Source organism: Catharus ustulatus, chromosome 1 (assembly GCF_009819885.2).
Source record: "Catharus ustulatus isolate bCatUst1 chromosome 1, bCatUst1.pri.v2, whole genome shotgun sequence".
NCBI lineage: Eukaryota > Metazoa > Chordata > Aves > Passeriformes > Turdidae > Catharus > Catharus ustulatus.
The window spans coordinates 58,385,807-58,410,209 of NC_046221.1; the positions used below are offsets into that span (position 1 = coordinate 58,385,807).

General features: G+C 41.0%; 1 protein-coding gene across 1 annotated transcript in view; it reads left to right on the forward strand.

Moving 5' to 3' along the window:
* ITGA9 (integrin subunit alpha 9) overlaps positions 1 to 24,403 on the forward strand; it is a 227,338-nt gene that overhangs the window by 31,674 nt on the left and 171,261 nt on the right. Inside the window, exons 9-15 of the mRNA XM_033077526.1 lie at positions 1,761 to 1,898; positions 5,174 to 5,279; positions 7,887 to 7,981; positions 10,956 to 11,046; positions 11,573 to 11,618; positions 14,601 to 14,755; positions 23,161 to 23,321. Of these exons, the coding sequence (XP_032933417.1) occupies positions 1,761 to 1,898; positions 5,174 to 5,279; positions 7,887 to 7,981; positions 10,956 to 11,046; positions 11,573 to 11,618; positions 14,601 to 14,755; positions 23,161 to 23,321 (792 nt within the window). The remainder of the gene's footprint in view (positions 1 to 1,760; positions 1,899 to 5,173; positions 5,280 to 7,886; positions 7,982 to 10,955; positions 11,047 to 11,572; positions 11,619 to 14,600; positions 14,756 to 23,160; positions 23,322 to 24,403) is intronic.

Here is a 24,403-nt window from a genome sequence, read left to right on the forward strand (position 1 = left end):
AAAGCCAGACCTGCTCAGCAATAAGCATTGCTTGGAAATGAGCTCTTACAAAATACTACATCCTCCTCAGTGGTGGGAAAGTTCACTGCTCTGACATTCTTGGTTGACAGATGTGAACAGCAGTCCAGTTTCTTCCTTCCTTTTTCATTAATAGAGGCTGAACTAAAAAATCAAATGCAGACAAGAAAAAAAGAAAATTCAGTACCTTATTACAAATGTTAAGTGTGCAAATTTCAGGTTCTTACCTGAGCTGTGAATACTATGAACTCACCCATGCTGCAGACATACCATGTTGCAGTTAAGTAAATAATAGCTTTATCCTGAAAACTGCCTGAATGCATGAATGCCTGAATGCTTTTTATAACTTTTGTTCCTTACTCATGAGAAATTAACCCCTGAGAAATTTCTTTTAAAACCTTTGTGGATTAAAAAAATAAACAAAAAAATCCACAAGGGAACTTAAGCTACAAAATAACTGGAATCAAATGATATTTGAGGTCTGACTTTAAACCCACACAAGCACAAAAAATCAGCATTAACAAACTGAAATGCTATTCTACAATCACCATTGCATTATATATTTAGCAACTCTTAAATCTTACAGACTGCATAGAATAGAGTTGCTGCTGCCCATCTTCTAGCATGCCCAGAAGTTCTGGTTCATGCAAGTTAACTTACAGGCACGGACGACCATAGGTCAGACATCTGCTATGAGGAATGTAAAAGCATTCAAGAACATAAATAAATATCTCTTTAATCTCAGTTTTTCCTACTTTGTAGGAAATGGCACTCAATTTCAAATACGAAGTGGTATCTTTCTCAGTTTCCTGCTGTAACAGCTTTTGAGTTTGTGGTTGGTTTCAAAGAGTATATATACCTTGTGTTACCTTAGCAGAAGTGGATGAAATAAGGGTGAAATACTCTCCTTGATTTTGGTTTCCTTCTTCTGTTTAAATGTGTTTTGAAATTTGTAATGTGGGTGCCAGTTGGGAGATAGTCTTCAATGTTAACCCATATTAAAAAGTCATTATGTGAAATTAATGTATTTCTTTATTTTAAGCAATTAAGTTTATTGAGCAAAAATAAGTGGAAACTGAAAGTGGTTTGCATCTGTTCAGTATCACAAACCTTTATTAACAGTCTTTGTTTCTGTATCAACTTATCAGCCTGTACATGAAAAGCAATGATTAAGACCCATAACCAGTACACCCTTTGACAGTGATTGATACAAATAAATACAATTAGAACAGGGAAAGATAGTCTACAAATCAAGAGCTAGTCTTAGGTATCTCTTTTCATGGCCTCTTGCCTATGCTTTTTGTCTTTCATTATTTCTTTAAGTTATCCCCAGATTATCTGTGGTAGCCAACTTCAAGGAATTTTGGCACTGGGCATGAATAATCACTGTCCAGGTCTTGTTTGTGGAACTCATTTCACCCCTTCCTAGTTTTAAGCATTTGACAAGCAGAAGCTAGTCTAAGATAGCTCTTTAAGTGTCTCACTTAAGCATGTCCCAGAGTGTAATTTCTCTTCTGTTGGTAAAACATGCAGGCTTGATGCACTGTTATAGTAAAGTGTTTTAATTTCTGCCAGAATTATTCCTAAAGCTTTCTCTCTAGGAGTGCTTATGAGTGATAAAGCAGCAAGTCATCATGTGAAATTAAAAAAATAACCAAGTCAAACAAAAACCACGCCTGTATGATTTCTTCCTGTGTGTGGGCAGATACTGAATGCTTTGTTGTGACTCAACTTGGTTACAGATGGGCTCTTACTTTGGCTCCTCCTTATGTGCAGTTGACCTGAACTCTGATGGGTTGTCAGACCTGCTGGTTGGAGCGCCTATGTTTTCTGAGATCAGAGATGAGGGTCAAGTCACAGTCTACATCAACAGAGGAAATGTGAGTATGTACTAGGAGGTGACTTGGTAAGGGCTGAGGGTGTGGGTCCCTGGCAAGGCAGTGCTTGTGTCCTTCCAGTAGTGCATGGTGAAATTCAATGTCTCAAATAAATGGGGCTCTGAATGTCTCTAGCATATCATGAAGTCACAGGAAGACTCATCTGGTATTCTAATTTACCAAATGCAAACCCATATTCATCACAGACCTGTAAATCTGTCAAGGAGATCTGAGAAAGTCTCTGGTTGTATGTTGAAACTTAGTGGCATTTGTGGCTTTGTGTGGATTTGATGCCAAAACCAAGTAAGAGTCAGCAGCTTTGACTGAGCTTCCTTTGTGTTTTGGGTGGTCACTATAACCTAAAACACATATTAGAACACAAATATCTGAGGATTGAGGAAGAGGAGAGAGAGCAGAGATTGAATTCATGTTACTTTTACGTTATGCCCCATTATAGAGATTTTAGGGGAAGTTCTTAACAGCTGGCACTGTTGGATTTCACATGACTTAACAACAATCTTGGAAAAGTCTGAAAGTTGTTGCATTGGCCAACCAAAGCTATTCTTATGTTTTATTTGTAGGAAAATAATGGTTGTTTACATACTATTAAATATTTAATATTCAGATCCTAAAACTCTATCTTAAAGGAAGAGTTGTTATGGACTAAAATTAGATTGGCTTGTGTGTAGTGAACTTTGAGTTTATTTATGCTAGATTTCAAATTTACCAGAAGTCCTAGCATTTAAGAGACTTGAGAAGTGTTTTCGCTGTAATTTCATTTTTTATTACTGCTCCTTTAATTGAGCCTTACTTTTTCAGTTTTATCCACAGGAGGTTCCACCTTTTATGTTGCAGTGTTGCTGTTGGGTCCTCAGGATAGGGTCCAGAATGCCAAACAGCCAACATTTCTTGCTCAGAGTGGCAGTATACATGAGTTAATGTGTATCTTATGTAAAATAGTCAAGAAGCTAGTATGAGTTTCTTGTACTCCTGCACCAGGAGTGTTAGAATTACTTGCAGAAGCAATGGCTTGCAAGACTGTGGGCTTTATTTTGGGCAATGGACATTTTAAACTTTGTTTTGATGCCTTCTCCTTGGTCCTAAAAATTAAGAGCCAGACACAGTTAAGGGATAAAGGGTTTTTACTTTGGTATTTAGTAAGGATCCTTATGATGCACCACTTTGCCAAGGTGGAATGCACTCAAATCCACACCCCCAGTAAATCACATTTACAATTTTATAGGCCTTAAAAATTAGCATATCTAATAATGATGTCTCAATGAGAGGCTTGAATGAATAGTGATATCTCCCCATCCTGAAGAATTCCCTCCTGGAGGGACCTAATCCTAATTTACGTTAATCCTAATTAACGAGGACCTTGGTTTCTCAAGATAGTGTAGGGTTTTCCAGCCTCTAACTGCCAGGCCTCTGGGATGTTTGGTCATCTGGCCTAACAGAATACCAGGACTATGCCAAATTATCAGACTTAAGGAATTGCAAATATGCATGCTAAGAGCACTGAGGTTACATAAAAGTTATATAAAATATATATAAAAGAAAAGGCAAAAACTCATAATGGCATCAGTTTCCTTCTGCAAGCACCAGTGCTTAAGATTGTTGCAGGGGATCAGAGAAAACTGCATTATAAAACAAGCTGGCATAGTGATGTGTCCTAGTTTAGGGCACATTTAGGGAAAACCTCTGGAAGGAGTTCCCAGAAAACAAAACCCCCACGACTCCTCCCCCCCACCACTGGGTTCGGGAAGAATTTCTTCAGAGGAAAAGTGGAAAAAAACTGTTTATTAATCAAACAAAACACTCCCCAACACAAGAAAAGAAAATGAACAGCCCCAGATGACAAAAAAACTCTTTCACCAGTGTGAGAGGATGACAAACTCAGAAAATCTCTCCTGCGAGTGGTATCAGTCTCTGGCGCTGGGAATGACTGCTGCAGATCTCAGATTGCGGCTCCCACTGTTCCTTGGTGTTTCCCAGGTCTTGGTCCAGAACAGGTTCAGATGGTGTTTAGAAAGGGGAAGAAAGAAAGAAAGAAAAAAAAACAGTCCAGGGAAAGAAATTGGACTGCCTAACTAAACTAACTAATAAGCAAAAGCAAAAGCCAGCAAAGCTAAAGCCAGCAAGCCAAGCAAGCAAGTGAGCAAGCAAGCAAAGCTTGCAAACCTAGCCTCCCCTAAGCACAGACAATGGGGGAGGGGAGTCAACTGATAAGTAGACAAAACAAACCTTTACTTAAACAGAACACACGACTGGGGATACAAGCACCATAACCTCACTCCAGGACGTGATGCTACATTTAAAATGCTTGTATTTTGCCCTTTCCTGTGAGAACTGCAAAGAACTGAGTCACACATACAGGCCTGCCTGTCCTCTCTCTGTATTGTTTCAATTTCATTATGTGGAATTTTCTTAGTCAGCAACTCCTTCCAGCTAAGTAAAAGATTTTAGTACATGTTCCAGAGGATAGCTTATTCTCATTCACAAAGGAAGCAAAACCAAAACAACCCTGAGGAGGGATACAGACTTAGACTGTGCAATTTTTTTTTTTTTTCTTGTGGAAATGTTCTTTTCTCCTGAAGGGAAGGCTGTAAGAAAATAAAACTTACATATCTGACCAGAAGGTGGGTGGGCAAGAAATACCAGCACCATATAAGGCTTCTCACAGCATGGTAGTACAAAGCTACTTAATTTTCAAATTTTCTCAGTCCCTTTATTTCATTAAATACATTTCCTTAATTTAAGAAGGCTTTTGGAGGACTTTGCTTTAATCCTTCTATCCTGTACCTAAAAATGTTTTCAAATCTGATTATCAAATGTTCTTTGCTTAGGGAAAAATGCTCCTTAGCTTGATGGTGTTTAGCTGAATAAACTTGGATTGGGGATTTTGGTCCTTGGATGTAGTCTGCCAGCAGAGCAAACTCTGGGCTGTTACATTTTAGGCATCTAAACTTTCATGATTCACCAATCCCTGTGACTGCATTTAATTGCATCTCTGAGTTACTGTTTAGTTAATTTAGTATTTTGGTTAAGTCATGCACTCCTTTGTCTTCCCCCTTTAAAACTAAAATCCAGAAGATTTAAAACACAAGTAAATGCGATTTCTGGAGCCCAGGTAATCTGACTGCAATGAGAGCAAGAGGCAGGCTGCAGCTCTGCCCCAGGTCATTCCCACAGCACATGGGCAGCTTCCATGGGGAAGGATTTGCCTCATCCAGGGTTTGCACCATGTCCCTGACCCTGTTTTATTTCTTGCTTGCCAGGGAGTGCTGGAAGAGCAGCTCACCCTGGACGGTGACAGTGCCTATAACGCGCACTTTGGGGAGAGCATGGCTGCCCTTGGTGACATTGATGACGATGGCTTCCCAGGTCAGTGCAATTTCCTCCATCAGTGTGAGCAGCTCTGGTGACACTGTCAGTCTTGCATGGCAAGCATTGCTTATCCAGACCTGACTAGCACCTGGGTTCAACCTAAGGATAAATCTGCTTGTGTAGGATTTGTGTGCTAAAGTGTTTTGTAGCTTGATGTGTCTGTGCAGGTCACATTAGCATTGCTTTGCTTTCCTTGCTGTTGTATTTTCTTCTTCCCTGTGTGGCTTATAAAAGGCTTTAGATACCCTCACCCTGAACAAAACAGAAACCTATTTCTGACTTCTTTCTTCCTGCCTGTTTCCCTGTGTTTTCAAGCCTTTCTGGTTTTGTTGACATAATCTCATTTCTTATCAAGAAGTGTAATTCAGAAGTAGCTTCTCACTCCTGATACCACAGTCTATTATTTACTCTTTTGCTTTGTCCTCCCTCTGCTCTGCTCTCAGGATGCTCAGTGTGGGACCCCATGCTGTGAGAGCAATAGGTGAAAACAAAATGTTGATGCTCCTTTTCTGCCCTGGTTTCTGGGAGTGCAGATTACGGACATCTAAACAAAGTCAAATTTACTGTGTACCTGGATTTATTTCTTCTGGGCCATTCAGGACGCAGTACCCCATTAAACCTAACCCAGCCTTGTTGCAGGTTGCCCTCACAAATCATGAATGTGCTCTTTCTCTGCATCTGGACATGTCTTGTGTGTTCTTGCTAACATTTGTAGTCAATCATGGTGATGGTGAGACTGCAGAGGGAGTTGGATCAGTCTGTGGGTACAAAGCAATTGTGAAAAGCTTAATTTTAGCAGATAGCATAGTCACTAGATCCAAGTAGGAGAGGAGAATGGGATGTGGGATCATGCTTCCTGTGGAGTTTGCAGTTAAATTGGATCAATTGTACAGTAGTTTCACGAATACAAGCCGCACGGATTATAAGCCGCACCCCCGGTGCCTCGACAATGTTGCTGTCTTTGTCAATAGATAAGCCGCACCCCGAATATTAGCCGCACTTTCGTTCGTCGCGAGAATCCGTGCGCAGCTTTCACAAATTGGCCAATTAGTAACAGGATCGCGGCATAGCGGGCTTTACTGGCTCGGGGCGGGGCCAGGCAGGCTCGGCCCGCTCATGGTTGCCGACGGGGCCGGGTGGCCCAGCTCAGCGCCACGGCTCGGCGGGGCTGGCCGGGTGGTGCTGCCGCCGCCGCCGGGCTCGCTGGCCCCCCTCTCCCGTCAGCACCGCCCCGCTGCCGCGTTCGCTCGCCCGGCTGGCAGGGCTGCCGCCGCCGGGCTCGCCGTCCGCCCCGCTGCCGCTTTCGCTCGCCCCGCTGCCGCTTTCGCTCGCCCCGCTGCCGCTTTCGCTCGCCCCACTGCCGCTTTCGCTCGCCCCGCGCCGCGCCTCGCGAGCGCCGCGCCCGCCCCGCGGCGCTTTCGCGGCTCGCGGCGGCGCTTTCGCGGCTCGCGGTTCGCGGCTCGCGGTTCGCGGCTCGCGGTTCGCGGCGGCGCTTTCGCGGCTCGCGGTTCGCGGCTCGCGGTTCGCGGCTCGCGGCGGCGCTTTCGCGGCTCGCGGCTCGCGGCTCGCGGCGGCGCTTTCGCGGCTCGCGGCTCGCGGCTCGCGGCTCGCGGCTCGCGGTTCGCGGCTCGCGGTTCGCGGCTCGCGGCTCGCGGCGGCGCTTTCGCGAGCGCCGCTTTCGCTCGCCCCGCCGGCAGGGCTGCCGCCGCCGCCACCAGGCTCGCCGGCCGCCCCCTCCCGTCTGCACCGCCGCCGCGTTTCCTCGCCCTGGCCGGCACTGCAGGCCCCCGCACCGCCGGGCTCCCCCACGCTGCTGGCCCCGATTATGCTGGGCTTCCCCCGCTGCCAGGCAGCCCCACCCGCCGGCCTTCCTGCTTCTGCCATGCTCCCCTGCGCTGCTAGCCCCAGTTCTCCCGGGCTCCCCCGCCCTGCTGGCTCAGGCTCTGCCGCCCGCCCCCGACACTGCTGGCCCCGCCTCTGCCAGGCTTTCCCACCTCTGCCGGGGCCGGCCGGGCTCCAGCTTGGCTTGGGGCTGCCGCGGGCTCTCACTTCCGTGTTGGCAGCTTTTAGAATTTTGTTAATAGATTAGCCGCCCCGGAATATTAGCCGCACTTCCGGGTTTCCACCAAAATTTTGGTCAAATTGGTGCGGCTTGTATTCGTGAAATTACTGTAATTTGAAAGTTCACTCTCAGCAGTAGCAGTTGTTTTTTAATTCTTGCTATCCATTTAATATCCCCAGCCTCTTTGTGCAGCCTTGGGTTTTCAACCAACCTTAATGTACTGTTACAGTAAATATTCTAAATTCAATTTTTTGAGTATGGTTGCTGGTTGATAAACACATTTTTATAAAAGAACGTGTTTCTGATTAGGCACAACATCTGATTCTGTGAAACATAAAACATACGTATGCATACAAATTCTTATGCGTTTGTGTATTTTTAAAGTTTATCTTAACATGAGCTCTTAATTAAATTAAACAAGTTCCTTCTACCCAGGTTCATTATCATCTTGGTCATGGAGAGCTGTTTTTCTATGGATAGCTGCATCCTGAAATTAGGGAGGAGTTGGTTTAATGGATTGTGAAATCTGCACTGTTTTACAGACGTTGCCATTGGAGCACCTAAGGAGGATAACTACATAGGAGCAGTGTACATTTACCATGGGGATGCCAACGGTATTATACCTCAGTATTCTATGGTATGTGACACTATTGTTTGTGATCCTTGGCTGAAAGTCACTTTCCCAGGACCTGCAGAAATAAACCATGCTTAAGGATCCCTTAATAGGTAACCTACATCCTTTTTACATCATAGCTCTACATCCTTTTCTCAGTCCCAGTTTGAAGATGGCTTCTCCCAAAGTTTGTCTCTAGCTATGCTGAAAGGTAAAATTATGTTAGTCAGGAGGTGTTTTTTTACTGTCTTTTGTTACAGTTGTCAGCTACATCTTCTTGGAGCAAGCAGAGTCTTAAAAGTTGAATGTTAGTTTTTAGAAATAGCACTAATGTAGAGGAGAAATGAAAACCCTGGAGAGATTGAGCATGCAAATTATGGAGAGGCCCATGGGAAGTTGGGAGGTTGCACCTTCTACCTGTAGAAGCAGATTTTGTGAGAATGAAGAGTTACTAATTGGGTTTTTTTATGCCTCTTTATGCATCTTGCTGGCCTTCTTGCGTTCTGACAATGTCAGAAGGCCATTCTTAGGTGCCATCCCCTTCACCCACTTACTATGTAAAACCTTGTTAGGGATATGCTATGGTATCTTGTGCAGAGACCACACAGTGCAACTTAGCTTGCTGTAACCAAGCAGTAGAGAAGAAGCTTATGCTCATGCTGCCCAACATGTGTCTGTCTCATAGTGTCTGTCTAGCACATTTCATTGTTCTGAAAGTCTGACTCTTCCCTCCCTCTGTGTGTTTGAAGTTCTGGTTGTTTTGTTTTGTTGCTGGGTGGGATCCTTCATAGTAAATCAGTTTACACAGAATTAAAGAGTTCAGTGGTTATATTGGCAACTCTTTCAACAGACTATAAAAGTTTAGTCCTTCTTCCTTTACCATGTAAAATGGCTTGCACTGCTTTTGAGAAAAAAGGAAGTTAAGTGACTCTTAGTGCATTTTAGAAGTATTCATAATGTGTGGCCTGTGGAGGATTCTGCCTGATTTTTGCCAAGAGCCACTGGTTGGGAGGTTCTTCTCTGAAAATCCCAGAGTTTTCAAGCTCTTGCTGAAAAGAATTGGATTTTATTTTTTTAAGTTTAGTTTTTTGGCATGGCTTGATTTTTTACTTTGGGGTGGGGTTTTTTTCAGTCATTCATGGGAAAATTTTACATTTTGAAGGAGGACAGATCAGCAGGGTGGGAAGGAAAGCATTTTGTCTGTGATCTCTCCCTCCCTATTGGAGCAAGGCCAGCAAATACAGCTCATGTCTCTCCATTTGGTCAGTGGGAAAGCACCCAGCTCAAGAGTGTGGCAGGGTATGTGATCCTTGACTCTTGATAAACCATTCCTATCATTGTCCCATGTCCTGAGGCAGCCAAGGGGTAGCCCCTTACAGGCATTGTCTCTGTGCCATTTCACAGTGCCTGGTGCAGGGCACGAGGCACACTGCTGGTTCAAGTCCTGTGTGCAAGCAGAACTGTGTAGCAGCTTCAGCTTTTTACCTCTCTGCTCTGAATATGAACCTGGAGGTGGAAGATATTTTGTATCTTATTATTTTGTATCTTACTGTATTCCTAATCCATCTTAATGCTGTGGAGTTCCTCTTTGAAATAAGCTGTGAGAGGGGGAGTGGGAGAGAGGGTCCAGCAGGGTATATATTTTCACCCTTTTCATTTTGGTAGCCTATCCTTCTCCCTCCTCCTGCTTTCATAATTTAAAATGCTGGTCACTGTTGTTCTCTGATGTCCCTTCAACAGCTTCTGTGGCAACCATTAGCAGAAACAGTTGACTTGGCTTTGTGTTATGCTATTTTCGTTTATGGTACTTAAAAGCAGCATTTTTCTTCTGTCTTGTAGGCTGAAAGAGCCCACAGATGTCTTTTAGGTGTTTGCAGGTGGGATTTTCCACCCTAACTGGGACCCCTAATAATGAAATGCGAGTGTAATGTGGGGATGGTGTTACTTCCAGTTGTCTTAAACTTACCTGCATACCAGTAGAAAAAGAGATCTGTACACAGAGGAGAACTGTTTACCCTTTAAACTAACAGTCACGATATCTTTCTTACCTTCAATTAGTCTTTTTTTTTTTTTTTCATAAATCTCCCGCCTGATCTTTTGTCCAATATTACATTTTTTTTAATGAGAGGGACAGTTTGTGATCACTTGTCACAAACAGTGAAGCACCTCCAACAGACTTAAAATTACTTCATGGTTTCCTCTGTCTGTAACTTCTGCTGTCAGAAGTTGATTTGAGTTCAGGTCTTGCATAGGTGGCCCAGCAGAATGATTGAAAGCTGAGACTGACTGACTTCCAGAAAAATAGATTTGGATATGTTAATTTACTTCAGACAAAGGCATTTACAATGCAAATCATTTAGAGAAAGTTTTCTGTTAGTAATTAAAAAAAGAAGGAGACTATGTTAGAAGTTAATCTTTGTGCTGGAGAGGCAGAAATGTAATGCAGTTTCCAAACTGACAGAAAGTACTCTGTAATAGATGATGGAAACCAGAATTTCCAAGTGAGATGAGAATTAATAATTTTGACTTTGGGTATACTGGCAAGCTTGGTGAAAAGAAAAGGTTGTGTGTGATTTTCTGTTTTAACTAATCATTAATATTTTTAAGATGCTTCTTAAAACTTTTATTCACAGAAATTAAGGTAATAAAAAAAAAATCTCTTGGGTGCTGTTATATTTTTTCCTCATGCAGAAATCTGTTTGATGTGTTCCTTATTTGCTTGGGTCTGCAGGAGTATTGTAATGCAGGTGTGGGTTTTATTCCAAGCCAACGCTGGTCTCCTACCAGCTGGGAGCAGAAGGGCAGTGGACAGTCTTCCTGCTAGAGCTGTGTGGGGGAAGTGCAGACAGCAGGTGTGCAGCACTTCCAGCCCTCTGGACACCCCAGTGGCCATGAAAATCATGCTTGAATGTTTGGGCATTTTTTGTTTTGGTAAGGGTTTTTTTTCAGAGGATTTTTTTGTTAACGGCTAATTTCACTTGTGTGTTTTCTGCTGCAGAAGCTGTCTGGGCAAACAATAAACCCAAAGCTGCGTATGTTTGGCCAGTCCATATCAGGTGGAGTTGATATGGATAGCAATGGTTACCCAGGTATGTTGGCTACTCTGGCAGTGAGAGCATCAGGAAAACACAGCAGCAGGCTGAGAAAACAGCAGATTGGTTGTTGTCAGGCTGCTAGTTCCTGCCATTGCAGGTGGGCAGTGAAACTGAGCTGCTTTTTCCATTTCCCTTCTACCACTCAAAACTCCTGATAAAAATTTTAGGTAATTGCCTAATTCAAGTATTTGGACAGTCAAAATGATTGAGGGTTCAGTATCTGACCAAGGTTTTAAGTTTCTGGGAAGCTGCTCTTTCAGGATGGCAATCTTAAAATAACCCAAAAAGTAGACAATAATATAATAGTAGTAATAAAAATCAAGCAGTGAAGCAGAAGTGAACATCAGAGAACTAACCCTTCAGTTATGAGACTTACGACATAATGACGTTTGAAGGGACAAACTGGCTAAGTCAGAATTTTCTTTTTTATTGGATTTATGCTCTGTGATTTAGCAACAGGTTTGAGAGAACTGAATTTTATGCCTCCTTTGTAACTGCCTCAATGTTACAAACATTTCAGATATGACTGTTGGAGCCTTCCTGTCAGACAATGTGGTTCTTCTGAGGTGAGATGTCTTTTTCATTCATTGTTGTTTTCTTCTGTTTTCTGTTTATCTTATGTGGTCTGAGTCCAATTTCTTCCCTAGTTTATTGTGACCAGAAGAATCAAGCTGGATTAATTTTTGAGCAAAACTTTAGACATGAATAGTGTCAAAGAGTGCAGTCTAATTTAAATAGAATAGTTGGGGGGTGATAATACCAGGATAATACCTGGTCTATGAAGAGAAAGGGTTAGCACCAAAAGGAGATGTGTTGTATCTCAGTGCCTCTTTAGAAAGGCTGCTCCTGAATTGTGACAAGGCTTTTCCATTATTCTGATGTTTACCTAAAGTAAATAATTGTGATTAAAGGGAAAGCAGTTGAACAAAAAATGAGCTGCTTAGGATGCCAGATATATTTGTCTGCAAAACTACATGTATATATGTAGTTATATAGATACTACATATATATATGTAGCATATATATAATATATGCACAATACATAAATATATATATATATATACAATTTTGCATATATGTAATTTTATAATGTGCAGAGTGAAATATGAGTCTTTGGGGAAATAAGATACAGATATATTTTCAGTGCACTCAGGAACTGGGCTGCTGTTTCAAGTTTGTGAGTTAAGTGTAATTGTTTGTTCCGTCTGATAGAGCTGGGATAGCTTGGTTCACCAAGTTATTCAGGTGGAGAGTTAGAGTGCAAGTGACCTGGGTAACGGAGTGGAAAGTTGGGTTTTTGTCAGTAGCTCCTTTGTTGAACTTGTTAATATTAAATTTAAAAAATCCTTTCAATATTTAAATATCTTTAGGAACTCCTGCATCTTAATGAAAGATACAGGGATGGGGTGACCCTGATAAGACGAATGCTGGTGCTGCAGATGTGCCAGCCTTCTTCCTGTTCAAGGCAGGAAATATTTGGCTATGTTTCCATTTGAATCAATTACACTGAAGAAAAAGGAGAGGGAGGGAAGAAATACTCTTGAAGGTCAGCATGGCAGGTGGTCAAGGCTTTTGAAGAGTTTTCTGTTTCTTCATCATGTATACAGAGAACACTAATAACTTCTTCTGTGAAAAGGTGTCCTGTGCCGCAGATGGGAATTTGCAGTCTCATGACTCTGAAGCTGCTAGAAAGAATACTGCATTTTTCACTTATATTGATGTTACTTGCAGAGAGGGGAAGACAAACTGGAAGGCTTTCTGTGATTGAAATCACATACATCACAACAGCATGATGACCTGTGTTCTTGTGTTCAGTTATGCTTCTGCATTTCAGAGGAAATGAGTGCATTAATACATTAGTGCATTTTGTGAGCAGCTTGATTAATTGCTGCTATTGCAAATTTACAGTGTGTCCCTCTTGCTGTTAGATAAGAGATAAACTTTTTCTTCCCCACACACCTCCTCACCCTTCCCATTTTTGTGAAGTCCTTTACCCAAAACTAGCATATGTTTTTTGTGGAAGCCTTTCTTGCCTTGGGACAGATGCATTCTGTTGCTCATGTGAATGTATGGCTCTTTGACAGATGCACTGGGGTTTATCCGCAGTGAATAAGCAAATGACATGACATTAAGAAAAAATTGCACAGTGCATGATAGTTGGAGAAATACCTTTTTGAAGCAGAAATATTTTTCTAGATCAGTTATAGCATTTACTCTTTTATGCTTCCTTAAACATTCAGAAAGAGTGGAGGTATGAAATGATCCTAGGACACTAATTTTTTTTTTAAATTTTTTAAAATTTTTTTCTTCCCTTCCTGCTACTGTACATATTTCTAAGGCTAGCATTTATTATCCTCCATCTGAAAATGGGAACTTGCACTGTTATTTCAGGCTGTGGTACAAGAGTCTGAGTAGCTGTATCAGAGATTGATGTCAGTCTTGTTCCAGTTCATAGAAATTAGGTGTAACCACAATTCCTGCTCTCTTCTCCCTCTCCCCTGCCTCTAAATTTAAGTGGCTTGTGGAGTGAAAGTCCTGAAGTGGTTTACAAGCTCTGGCCTTGCATGGCTGCTGGGACTACCTTAGAACTGAATCTGCTGATTGCTGCACATTTTTTTTCCTACTGTAGTTGACTTTGGAAGAACGTGTTCATTTTGAACACGTGCAGCATTGAAAACAGGAAGAATAACAGTCATAATTTTGGGGCTGAAGTCCTGCACTGAAGATGGCTTAGGAGTGCCTGAGTTTTGGGTTGCTTTTCCCAACCAAGCTGCTGGGGCTTCTGTGTGGAAAAGGAAACTGTTGAGGAATACGTTCAGTGCAGGTAGCTTGGTGTGTGAGCTGCAGATTGAACTCTGGTTGGTGGGACCCCAAAGCCAGAGGACACTCAAGGACACTGAGACACAGCAGGAGCCAAGGACTCAGAGCGGAGACTTTTGTGTGCTTGGACTGTGAGGGTATAAAAGCCCACAGGCACCTTTGGGGTCCCTCCTTGGAGGCACCGCCTCGATCTGTTTCCATGTTACTGCACTGCGAATAAAAGGCTTTATGAAAATATGGGAAACCTGGTCTCACTATGTGGTGTGTGCAGGGAGTCAAGGGGGGCACCTGTCAGCTCATTGGAGCCACACACTGCAAATGAGCTTTGGTCCCAGCGTTAAATCTCTGGTGGTGGGAGCATGACTGCTTGAGTGCCTCCTGGATGGTGAGACAGGGAAGTTTCCTTAGCAGGACACCTGTGCCTTAAGGTGTTCAACTTGCTCTGATTCTGGCTGAGGTCTCCCTCAGCCAGGAGTACTGGTAGCAGTAACCTGGTGCTGGAGTTGCAAGAGCAGAAAGCTTTTGTTCACAGTGCACTGGAACATTCCTGAAACACAGTTCAGCAGCATAATAAAAGTATTCAATCCTTGTCATTTGCCAGGAGGGAATTAGCCAAACATTTAATCCTCCTCAAAACATTGTGGATTTTACTAAATTTGCTTTTTGTCCTTTCGCAGAGAATTTCCCTTTGAATGGTCACTCAATTCTATTTCTGTGTTGATCTCCAGATCCAGGCCTGTCATTACCATGGATGTCACCATTTTCCTGCCTGTATCTATCAATATCACAGCTCCTCAGTGCCATGATGGTTTGCAGCCGGTGAACTGCCTCAATGTCACAGCATGCTTTCGTTTCAGTGGCAAGAATGTTCCTGGAGAAATAGGTAAGCACCTGTGCCAGCCCCAGACAGGAGCACAGTAGCAGGCTGACCTGGAGTCGGGGTCTCTCTTTGTACTTAGTGACACAGCTTTTGTGTGACATAAGTAGTTTCAAGATGAATATGGGCCTGTGAACTTTCTTGGGTGTGTTTTTACCTTCTGATGAGGCTGACATAATACTGAGGCAGATTGTTCCTGTGGGAAAACAAGGGAGATGTCTTCTTGGGCTTACTGCAAGGATAAAGAGTACAACCTTCTGAGTTCATATTCTCTACCTCTTGATAATACATATCTGTGTCCATATCGTCTATCAATGTTATTAGAAAACAGGTATGATTTACTCTTGATTAATTGTGTTTCAAAGTCTGTAAGGAGCTCTTCAAACAGACTGAGAAAATCCTTTTCTGTCCATCAGTTTACATGTTTGTAAAATGATTATAAATCATTATTCTCCTGATTGCAAGAATATCTTCCATATTAGTTAGTCTCTCTAAAACACTTAGAGTTTCTCAGGTGAATGGAATTGTGTAACCTGCAATTGTCCTAGCCTTTACATCTTGGCTCTATTAAAATACTACTTATGTCTTTTACATCTCGATGTTTACAAATCTTAGCTGTTTTATGAAGTGGTGTGAGACAGATACAGCATTTCTAAATATTTAAGGCCTGGGTTAATTTTTTCATGATGTTTCACTTTTGCCATGCTTTAAGAGTGGCAGAGGACTTGGACTGTGCTGTTCAGGGAACGTGCCTCAACCTTATAGCATGCTGTGTCTTGACAGTGAGTCTGGTGAGGAGCTGGGAGAAGCACTGCCTCTTCCTGCCCTGTACCCTAAACTTTTTGAGCAGCTAGTTAAGAAGGGTGAGTTGTATCTGTGTATCGTCACCTGAGCCTGCTGCAGTCTTCTGTTTTTAATTAAGTCAGAAAAGGAAAAGGCTTCTTGCTACTTCTTACATTTGCATGAAGTGAGAACTACAAGCAGCTAGTCACTGTTACCTGAACAGCTCAAAACAATGGAGTTGCTATATTTAAGATTCCTCTGCATTCTAACATATTGGTGCAACTGAGACTTCAGTTTTGATTTTTGCTTTTTTTAAATGCTATTTTTTCCTTCCCTTTAAAGGATGACTCTTAAGTAGACAAATACATAGTTTGATAAAGTATTTTTTTTAATACCTCTTACTCTGTCATCAAGGAAATGCGTTTCTGAGGGGCTTTCTGAAAAATTCCAAATAAGTTTTCTGCCTATCTAGGTGTTCTTACATTTCTGGGATACTATTTAAAATGTCTCCTTTGCTTTAATTTCATATTTTTGGACCTGTGGCCAAGAAGTAAACTGCCTATTTTCCGATCTAAATATTTGTTTCCCTTGTTTACAAATGACCTATCTTCCTGTTCATCATGTCTTGTAAGAGCTGGTTGAATTCCCCTGTGTTGTCATACAAACAGTACTTCCCATGATTTACTGGTTAAAAGCACATATGCATCTTCTTCGGTGACCAACATCCATTGTGTTACAAGGAAGTTTTAAATTACTAAGTAGGTTATTATTAGCTTCAACCATTACCCTTTCATAGAATGCTTTAAATAACGTGATTTTTCTTGAAAATGTTACAGCCAGAGCTATCTGACTGCATAAAACCCCTTCGGGATATGATTTGGCTAAAGTATCTCAAATAAGCTTTCAGTTAGTACTCTAGCAGTCAGACCATTTTAATTATGTTGCAGTTGAAGCATATCAATTAACAAATGATGGAACAATTAATGGAAATACTGTAGTGATTCCTTTCCTGCATGGTTAAATGTAGGGGAAAAAACCCTAGAATATCCCTGTTAATGTATTGTTAGGCAGTTCAGGCTTTGAAAAACTTATGGAGGTGTTAAAATTTTGTGAATTTTGTATCTAAAAGTATTTGGGTTGTCTCACCCTCAGATATCTGAGTGCATTTTGTTAAATCAGACTACAAGAACATAGTGCTCATCTAGAGTGGCACTCCCCTCTGTGTGGATTCTCAAGATTGCTGCTTACTGGTGTAAAGTTGAGCATTTCTCTTGCTTTGGGAAGCTAAAATTTGCCATCTGCTACATAATGTTCAGAAAATCAGGCTGAACATGCACACAGCATTCTCCTGTGGCAAATGTGTCTTTGATACTTATTTGAATTTGTGATTATTTTGTTAGCAAGAATGGGAAGAAAAGTCATCTTCATCTAGCACTGCCCCACACGTGCATGTAAGCATTACCTACCTTTTTTTTTCTTCTCCATCTGGTGGTAGTTGCAATACTACTGGTCATGAAACAGCTTCCTGAGGATCTGTGTTTATGGATACTGCTTGATACTGCAAATGACAGTACAAATTCCATTAAGTTGTTTATTTGCAGACTATGGTTTTCAGAAGTATTAGTTTATTGCTGAAATGTTTTTGTCTGAACAAAGAGCTATGGCCAAGTGAAATGCGTGCTCTGCACTTTGTGCCATGCTCTGTCTGACCCTTCACTCTGCCTCAGTGCTTGCTGGAGAGCTGAACATCTGGTGGTACACCTCCTGACACAGATGGCCTCCATTGTGTCTTGGACATGTGAGAGGTACAGCATTTTAAGTTTTCACTCTCTCATCTCAGAATCTCACTTAGACTGTTGCCCCCTCACCTGAGGGGCCATTGCTTTGTCTCCCCTGAGGTCTCTGGATCACTAGAAATGGCAGAGGTTAGTGGAAGGCATTTCCTGTCTTGGATGAAAGGGTTTCAGCCTGTTCAGACTGTGTACTTCTGTGTGACCAGGACAAGAATGAGGCTGCTGGCATCTCTGTGCATCAAGTGCTGCTTCTGCATTCATCCCTGAAGGAAAATGGAAGTAAACTTGTGGTCAGTTGTTGAGATCTGGTTATTAAAGTTATTAGAAATGCCTCTGCCCAAATGAAGGCGCAAACTAGACCATATGCCAAAGTCAATAGTATGGATTTTATTTGATAGTAAGTATGAGAAAGAAAGAAATAGAAAATAGGTGAGTGGATCAGAAAGAGAATGACAGAGTAAAGAAAATACCACCCTCTTTGGATCCCATGATATTCCTTTGATCTTTTCCAGTTGATCTTCTTGGTGGTGATGGTCCCCCCAAAAAGCTTTTTTAGGGAGGGTGGGCTTCAATGGCTCCTCTATACAGTTCTGCTGTAATGAGCAAAATTTTGTGTCAGTGTTTGAGGCATGAACTATTTCAGTCTCTGATATCCACCCCATGACTCGAACATAATAATAAATATCTCTTTCCTGGAAATCTTCTTCAGTTTATGGCTTGTCCATGGAGAAGATGAAGAAAGATAATAGAAGAAAAGATAGAAAAAGCAGAAGCAATAACATGAGTAATGATACAGCATACAATAATCATCAACCCAACTCATTAGTCAGTGCCCGCACCCTTTGAATTCAAGGAATCAGTGCTTTTTAATGAGTGGTGAGTGTGAGGGATTTGAGATACAGTATTGGATCTCTTAGGTGTTGCTTCAATATGTTTTGAAGTTAGTTACAGAATTATAGAGCGGGTCTTCGTTTTTAAATTCTATGGAGTGGTATCCTCAACAGATGCACATGTTAACATGTGTCAATCAGCCAAGTTTTGAGAGGATTCCCAGCTCTTGTAGTATAATTAACTTTGCACCCTGGAATAAAAGTGAGTGGATTTGTCAAATATGTGTTTTTTTCTTCTTGACTGCCTTCACATATAGTTGGAAGAATTTTATATTCTAGTAATATTCTTAGTGCTTCAGATAATTCTATATATTATGGAAACCAGTTTTTATGATACAAAATTACACACAAAAAATTTTCATACAAAATGTTCTTGTATTTTTACATCAGAGCTATGCTCTGTTTACCAGGAGGCAGTTGTACTTTAATCTTTACACTAAATAGAAACTGTGGATTTATTATTGGTGGAATTAGAAATGAAATTAATTCCCTTTCAAGCATAGTTGTATTAACCCAAGTAGCTTTTTTCTTTTGAATTTCATTGAGTAAATTGCTCCCATCACATTCTGCACCCGCACTGATAAGCATGTGTATTGCTGAATGTACTACAGTCACTATGTTGAATAGCATAAATAGAAGAAGTGAGGCAAAGTTAAAATACTCTCTTTGCACACAGGGCAGGAAATTTAACATACGTTGGTGTGAGAGCTGGTAGAAGGCTCTTTTATATTTTATTCGTATCCTTTTTACAGTCCATGGCTATCCCCCCAGGTCTAGGAAGCAGGATTCTATAATTTCTTAAGTGATACTTGCTTGTGTTTTGTTAAGATTTTTTATTTCTTTAACTAGTAAATACAAAAAAAATTAGCTAAATACTAATAATTTTAAAGCTCTCCAAGGCATAACTGGGGAGGTTAGTACATATTTGTATTATTTCAGATATGTATAAATATTTATACCAACTCTCAGGATAAAATTGGTTGAGAGAAATTATCATTAGATCTTTTGCCTCACAGATTTTCAGTAAAGAGAAAACAAGTTAGACAAAAATCAAACTTATGTAGAGTTTAAGTAATTTTTGCTCTCCCAGTGAGCCACTTGAAATGAAAACACAAACAAATTACAAACATTCACAAACTGAAAATGCAAGCAATTATTCATTGGTTTTTATGCAGCTCCATCTCATGTGTTGGTAGGTTCCTATAAAAGGGAACTGAATGTGGTGCTTGCAATTTCTCTGCTCCCAAAGTGTTTTCCTTATTTCCCATATAGGGATGTTTGACATTCCTAGAAAAGAAGAAAATAAATAAACTTACCTGGCAGAATATGCCAGAATGACAAAAGTTGCTAATTGCATTAACTTTGTTAGGTGAAATTTTAGCTTTTATTCTGTGAAATGCTTGTTGTACCACTTCTCTTGTTTCCCACAGTTTTTCAGTGAGGTCTCCTCCAACTGATTTCACATTCAGTGGAGGGAGTGAAACTGCTTTAATTGCAGTCTGTGAATTAGGAAGTGGTTTTGGCATTTGAGTTTTCTTTTTTTTTCTTGGTTGTAGTAGGCTTCTGCTTTTCACCTGGGAGCAGCCAGCCTAATCAGTTTGCTCCTTTTATTCCAGTGATTTTCCTTTTGGCCATGACTGAATTTGGTGGCAAGCCTAAATGCCACTGCCTAATCCTTTTTTGATAACTCATCACCTTTTTAGTAACCAATTCCTCTCTATCCCATTTTTTTCCATTTTTTTTTTTCTTAATTTTTTTATTTCTCTATGTCCACCCTAGGGGTAGAGAGGTGACTGAAAAATTAACTAAGGAAGGACAACAAAACATTTCCCCCTGAAGTTTTCCTACAGGAAGCTGCATAATTACCTAAGCCTGCTTTAGGGACAATACCATTCCCACAAGGCAGCAGCTGCAGGATTGACCTCAGGATTAGAACCTTTGAATTCTAGTTCTCCACAACGAACCACAGACTGATGAGAGGGCATGCCACACAACATAGGAGCTGCAGAATTGGCTTCGAGGACTGGAATCAATTCTGGCTTTTCAAAACAAAACAAAAAACTACAGGGGCATCAGTCCCCACCAAACAGGAGCTTTTGGGTCTGCACAGAACCTCACGTAGACAAGGGAACTAAACTCCCAAATCCAATTCCCACACGTCCCTCAGAGAAAGATGCATTCAAATTTCTAAGCCTGCAGAAGATACCACAGTCTCCACAACCCCTCAAAGGAAGTTAGTCCAAGTGCTAAGAATTCCTATGGAAGGAATCCTAACAATCCTCAAGCTCCTTAAAATAAGTGGTGTTTAGATTTCCAAGATTTACTACAGAAGGAAGTATATGAAATAGTCTTGTGAGAGGAGACAATACTATTGCGAAAGGCACTTTGGGTCAGAGAACGTTAATCCTGCTGACTATGCTAATTAAATGTCAAGATCCAGTTATTAGCATCTGCCCAAATTAAGGTGCAAATGAGACCGTATGCCAAAGTCAATATTATGGATTTTATTTGATAGTAAATATGAGAGAGAGAGAAGGAAAGAAAGAAATAGAAAATAGGTGGGAGGAACAGAGAGCGACAGAGACAGAATCAAGAAAATATCATCTGTGGATCCCTGCGCTGTTCCATTGATCCTCTCCAGCTTTGATGGTGATGGCCCCCGTGAAAAGCATCTCTAGGAGGGATGAGCTTCAGTGGCTCCTCTATGTAGTTTTGCTGTAATAAGCAAAATTTTGTATCAATGTTGGAGGCATGAACTATTTTAGTCTCTGACAACAGTCTAGATAATTTCCTCTACAATAATAGCAATAGTAATAGTGCCAGTATGAGAATTAGGTGAATTTTGGTGGCTATGGAAATGAAGAGTTTTGGTCATTTGACTAGAATTAAGCAGATAGATATGTTAGAAATTGGTCCAAATTTTCTCCTGTACATATGTGTTGCTCCATTTCTAGGGCAGTCCTCATGTCTCCAATACTGTTGCCTGAAGGGATTGGCAAGATTTAGTGTAACATAATAGGTTGTTTGATTTTTCAGTGTCTAAATATGTTCCTCGAACTGAAGAAACATGCCTAATCAAAAACTTTTCAAAAGTAGACTCTCATCTTTAACCTGTATGCAGCTATAGTTTGGTGGAGGGATATTATTTCTGTCTCTCATTTTTCCAGTCTGTTTACAGGCAGGCATGAGTCAGTGCCACACTCAGAATGTCTCAGAAGCAGACATGCTGCAGGGATGTGTTGTTCAGTGTATGAAGCAGTATAGATTACTCCCCACTTAGACCCAGGGACAACACTGAAAGAGGATTTGAAACAAGGTGGGAAGTACTGGGAAAAAGAAAGCTTCCTCTTTTTGGAAGAGGATGGAGTGAATGTCCTATATGTTCTAATTTGCTAGCACTTTTTTTTAATGCTTTCATTACTTAAGAATTTTCTTTGCAAGCAAAATTCATGAATCATTTTCTCCTCATAATTACTGGCAGAGACAGCAAAGAAACACATTCCTTTTCCAATGGCTTTTTGTAATTATTTAGTTAGTTCTTCATTTTTTCCATGTGATGCCTCCCACTTACCCCCAGCAAATCAGTACTATAGCTAGTAGTTTAGCAAACACTTACAGATGTGCTTGTTCCTGATGAGCATTTTGCCTCCTGCAGTTTATGTGCTTTGTCATTATCATAGTGTGTGAGGAAGGGATGTTCTAAGTGGTTCAGAGTGTGCAACTCATCCATGAGCACAGCTGGCTGTGATTCACATTTTTTGTCTTGTGGGATACCATGGCCTTATCTTAATCTTTTCTCACTCCTCACTGCTTCAGGGGTGCTTTCAGACCTATGGGATAACTCTTGCATTATAAGTATACACACACATATATATATATATATCTGCACTATTTAAGATGAAATTACATTATAATATGCCTGCTGCCACTTACTTGGTGCATATACTGGCTGGAATAGTTCACCTGGTCTGCTGGGTAGCAGCAATCTTGAAGATATGACCAAAAATTTCTCAGGGGGAGTCATTATCAAAGCTTTTAGGTATTTAACTTTAGTTATGGCAAATAAATAGTCATAAATTGAGCCATTCTTCTGAGCTCGTCAAATTCATGCCAGAGTTTTATTTTCATTGTGTGAAGCTGGGTGGGTAGCTCCTCAGCAGGAAGAGAGAAAACTCACTTAAAGCTGCTGGACAAATGTTTGAAGGCATTACTTGAAGAGTTAATTTGCTAGTGAAAATTTGCCTTATGAGGTCCTACTGGAGTGAGCAGGAACAACTTACATCACCAGCAGTGATAAGTTTGGCCAGTTATCTCCCCAACCCCCCACTGCCCCAGGCTGCATTTTGGAAACAACAAAGTTGTAAGGGGGAGCGGTATATGAGCTCTAAGATGATTGTAAATCAAAGAAAACAATTATCAGGAAGTTCCACATTCTGGTTGACATTTGCATGGTTTGTGCTGTTTTAGAAGGGAAACAGAGTTTGAGGCTGTTGCTGTTGTTTGTATTGGTTTTTTTGCTGTTTCTGTCAGGAACACCATTTAAACATTTTTCTAGGGTTTTTTGTAGGTTCTTTTGTTTGTTTGTTCATTTGTTTGGGTTGGCCTTTTTTTTTTGTTTGTTTTATTTGTGGGAGTTTTGTTGGGGTTTTTTTTGTTTTTTGTTTTTGCATTAAGTGTATGTATCTAGATGTATTACACAAATTTCCTATGGTAAAGGTTGGGCTGGGAATAAAGTGACATGAAACGTGGGAGTATGTTTGTAATTGGATCTGGTTTTCTGTAGCTGCAGGGAACTCAGTGATTGATTGAGGGCCCTCAAGGGTTGACCTTTATTCAAGCACAGATGCCCTGGAGGCAACAGGATCCATTGATAGTTGGCTGGAAAACAACTATTTTTCACTGACATGCTTTGTTTTCTTCTTCCTCTTCTTCCTTTTTAAAACAGGTTTGAATTATAACTTGACGGCTGATGTGGCAAAGAAGGAAAAGAGCCAGCAGCCCAGAGTTTATTTTGTGACTTCTGGAGAGGCAGCAGGGCAGATCACAGAAAAGTTACAACTGTCCTTCATGCAGGAAAAGTGCGAGCATTACCTAGCATACGTCAAGGTCAGTTTATTCATGTCCTTCCTTACTACATTTCACTCTTTTTAGAAAATTATTCAACCAATCAATGTAATACTGCTTTGGGTTCAGATGTTTGTTTTCCTGATAGGTAGAAGTTCAGAACTTCTTGCTTGGCATGATTTGTCAGTCTGAGCACCTTCAAGACCTTGTGCCAGGAAAATACATTTTTTAAATGTTTGATCAGGCAGGTCTTTTTTTTCTCTCTCTTTTTTTTTTCTCTCTCTCTCTCTCCCCTTCTTTCTCTTTCCCTTGTTGCTACTGGTATTATTCCCAAGGAGACAACATCTTGTTTTATTAGGAACAGCAGGTTTAGTGTTTAGTTTTGTTTAAGATCTGACCACACAAAAGACTGGTGATACAATCTACATGGGAATGGCAGTATAATGTGGGGCCTGCAATGAAGTAATTGGGCTCTTGGATTTGAAGAGCCCTGTGGATTTCATCTGGGCTTGAAAGCAGCAGTGGGATAACTTAATTTCACATGCTTTTCATGGTCCTAGGGATACAGAGGGTGCTTTCCAAACTGAGGTATAGAAAGGATCTGTTTTTCCTGTGACAATCTCTTCATCTAGAGCTTGCTAGGACTGTACTTATCCTCATTTGGCAGGTGTTGAAGAAATGTTACCCAGGTGCAATTGTTTTCAGAGTAAGCGCAACAATTTTCTTCTACGCAAAGAATGTGTAGAATGGGTTTTAAAATTACATAGGAAGGACATTTATCTTGTAAAAACATATGTCTTAAAAACACTAATCTTTATTACCAGTCCTTACTGAAGGACTTTTTCCCATACCACAGATGAGTGTGACCTAAATTTGATGGGTACCACTTGTCTTGTTTTGAGGATACACAGCACATCCAGATTTTTCTCAATGTATAAACTTCTCCAGGAAGCATTTTTGTACCTAAAAACTGTGGGAATGGGAGATAAAATTCGTCCTTGGACTCCATCAACATTATGTGCATGGCTGTTGAGAGAAAGTAAAATAAGTAAGGGTACCAAGGAGGAAATGCTGTCCTATTAAATTGTATGGATCTCTGGGAAGAAACTACGTATTTTCCGTAT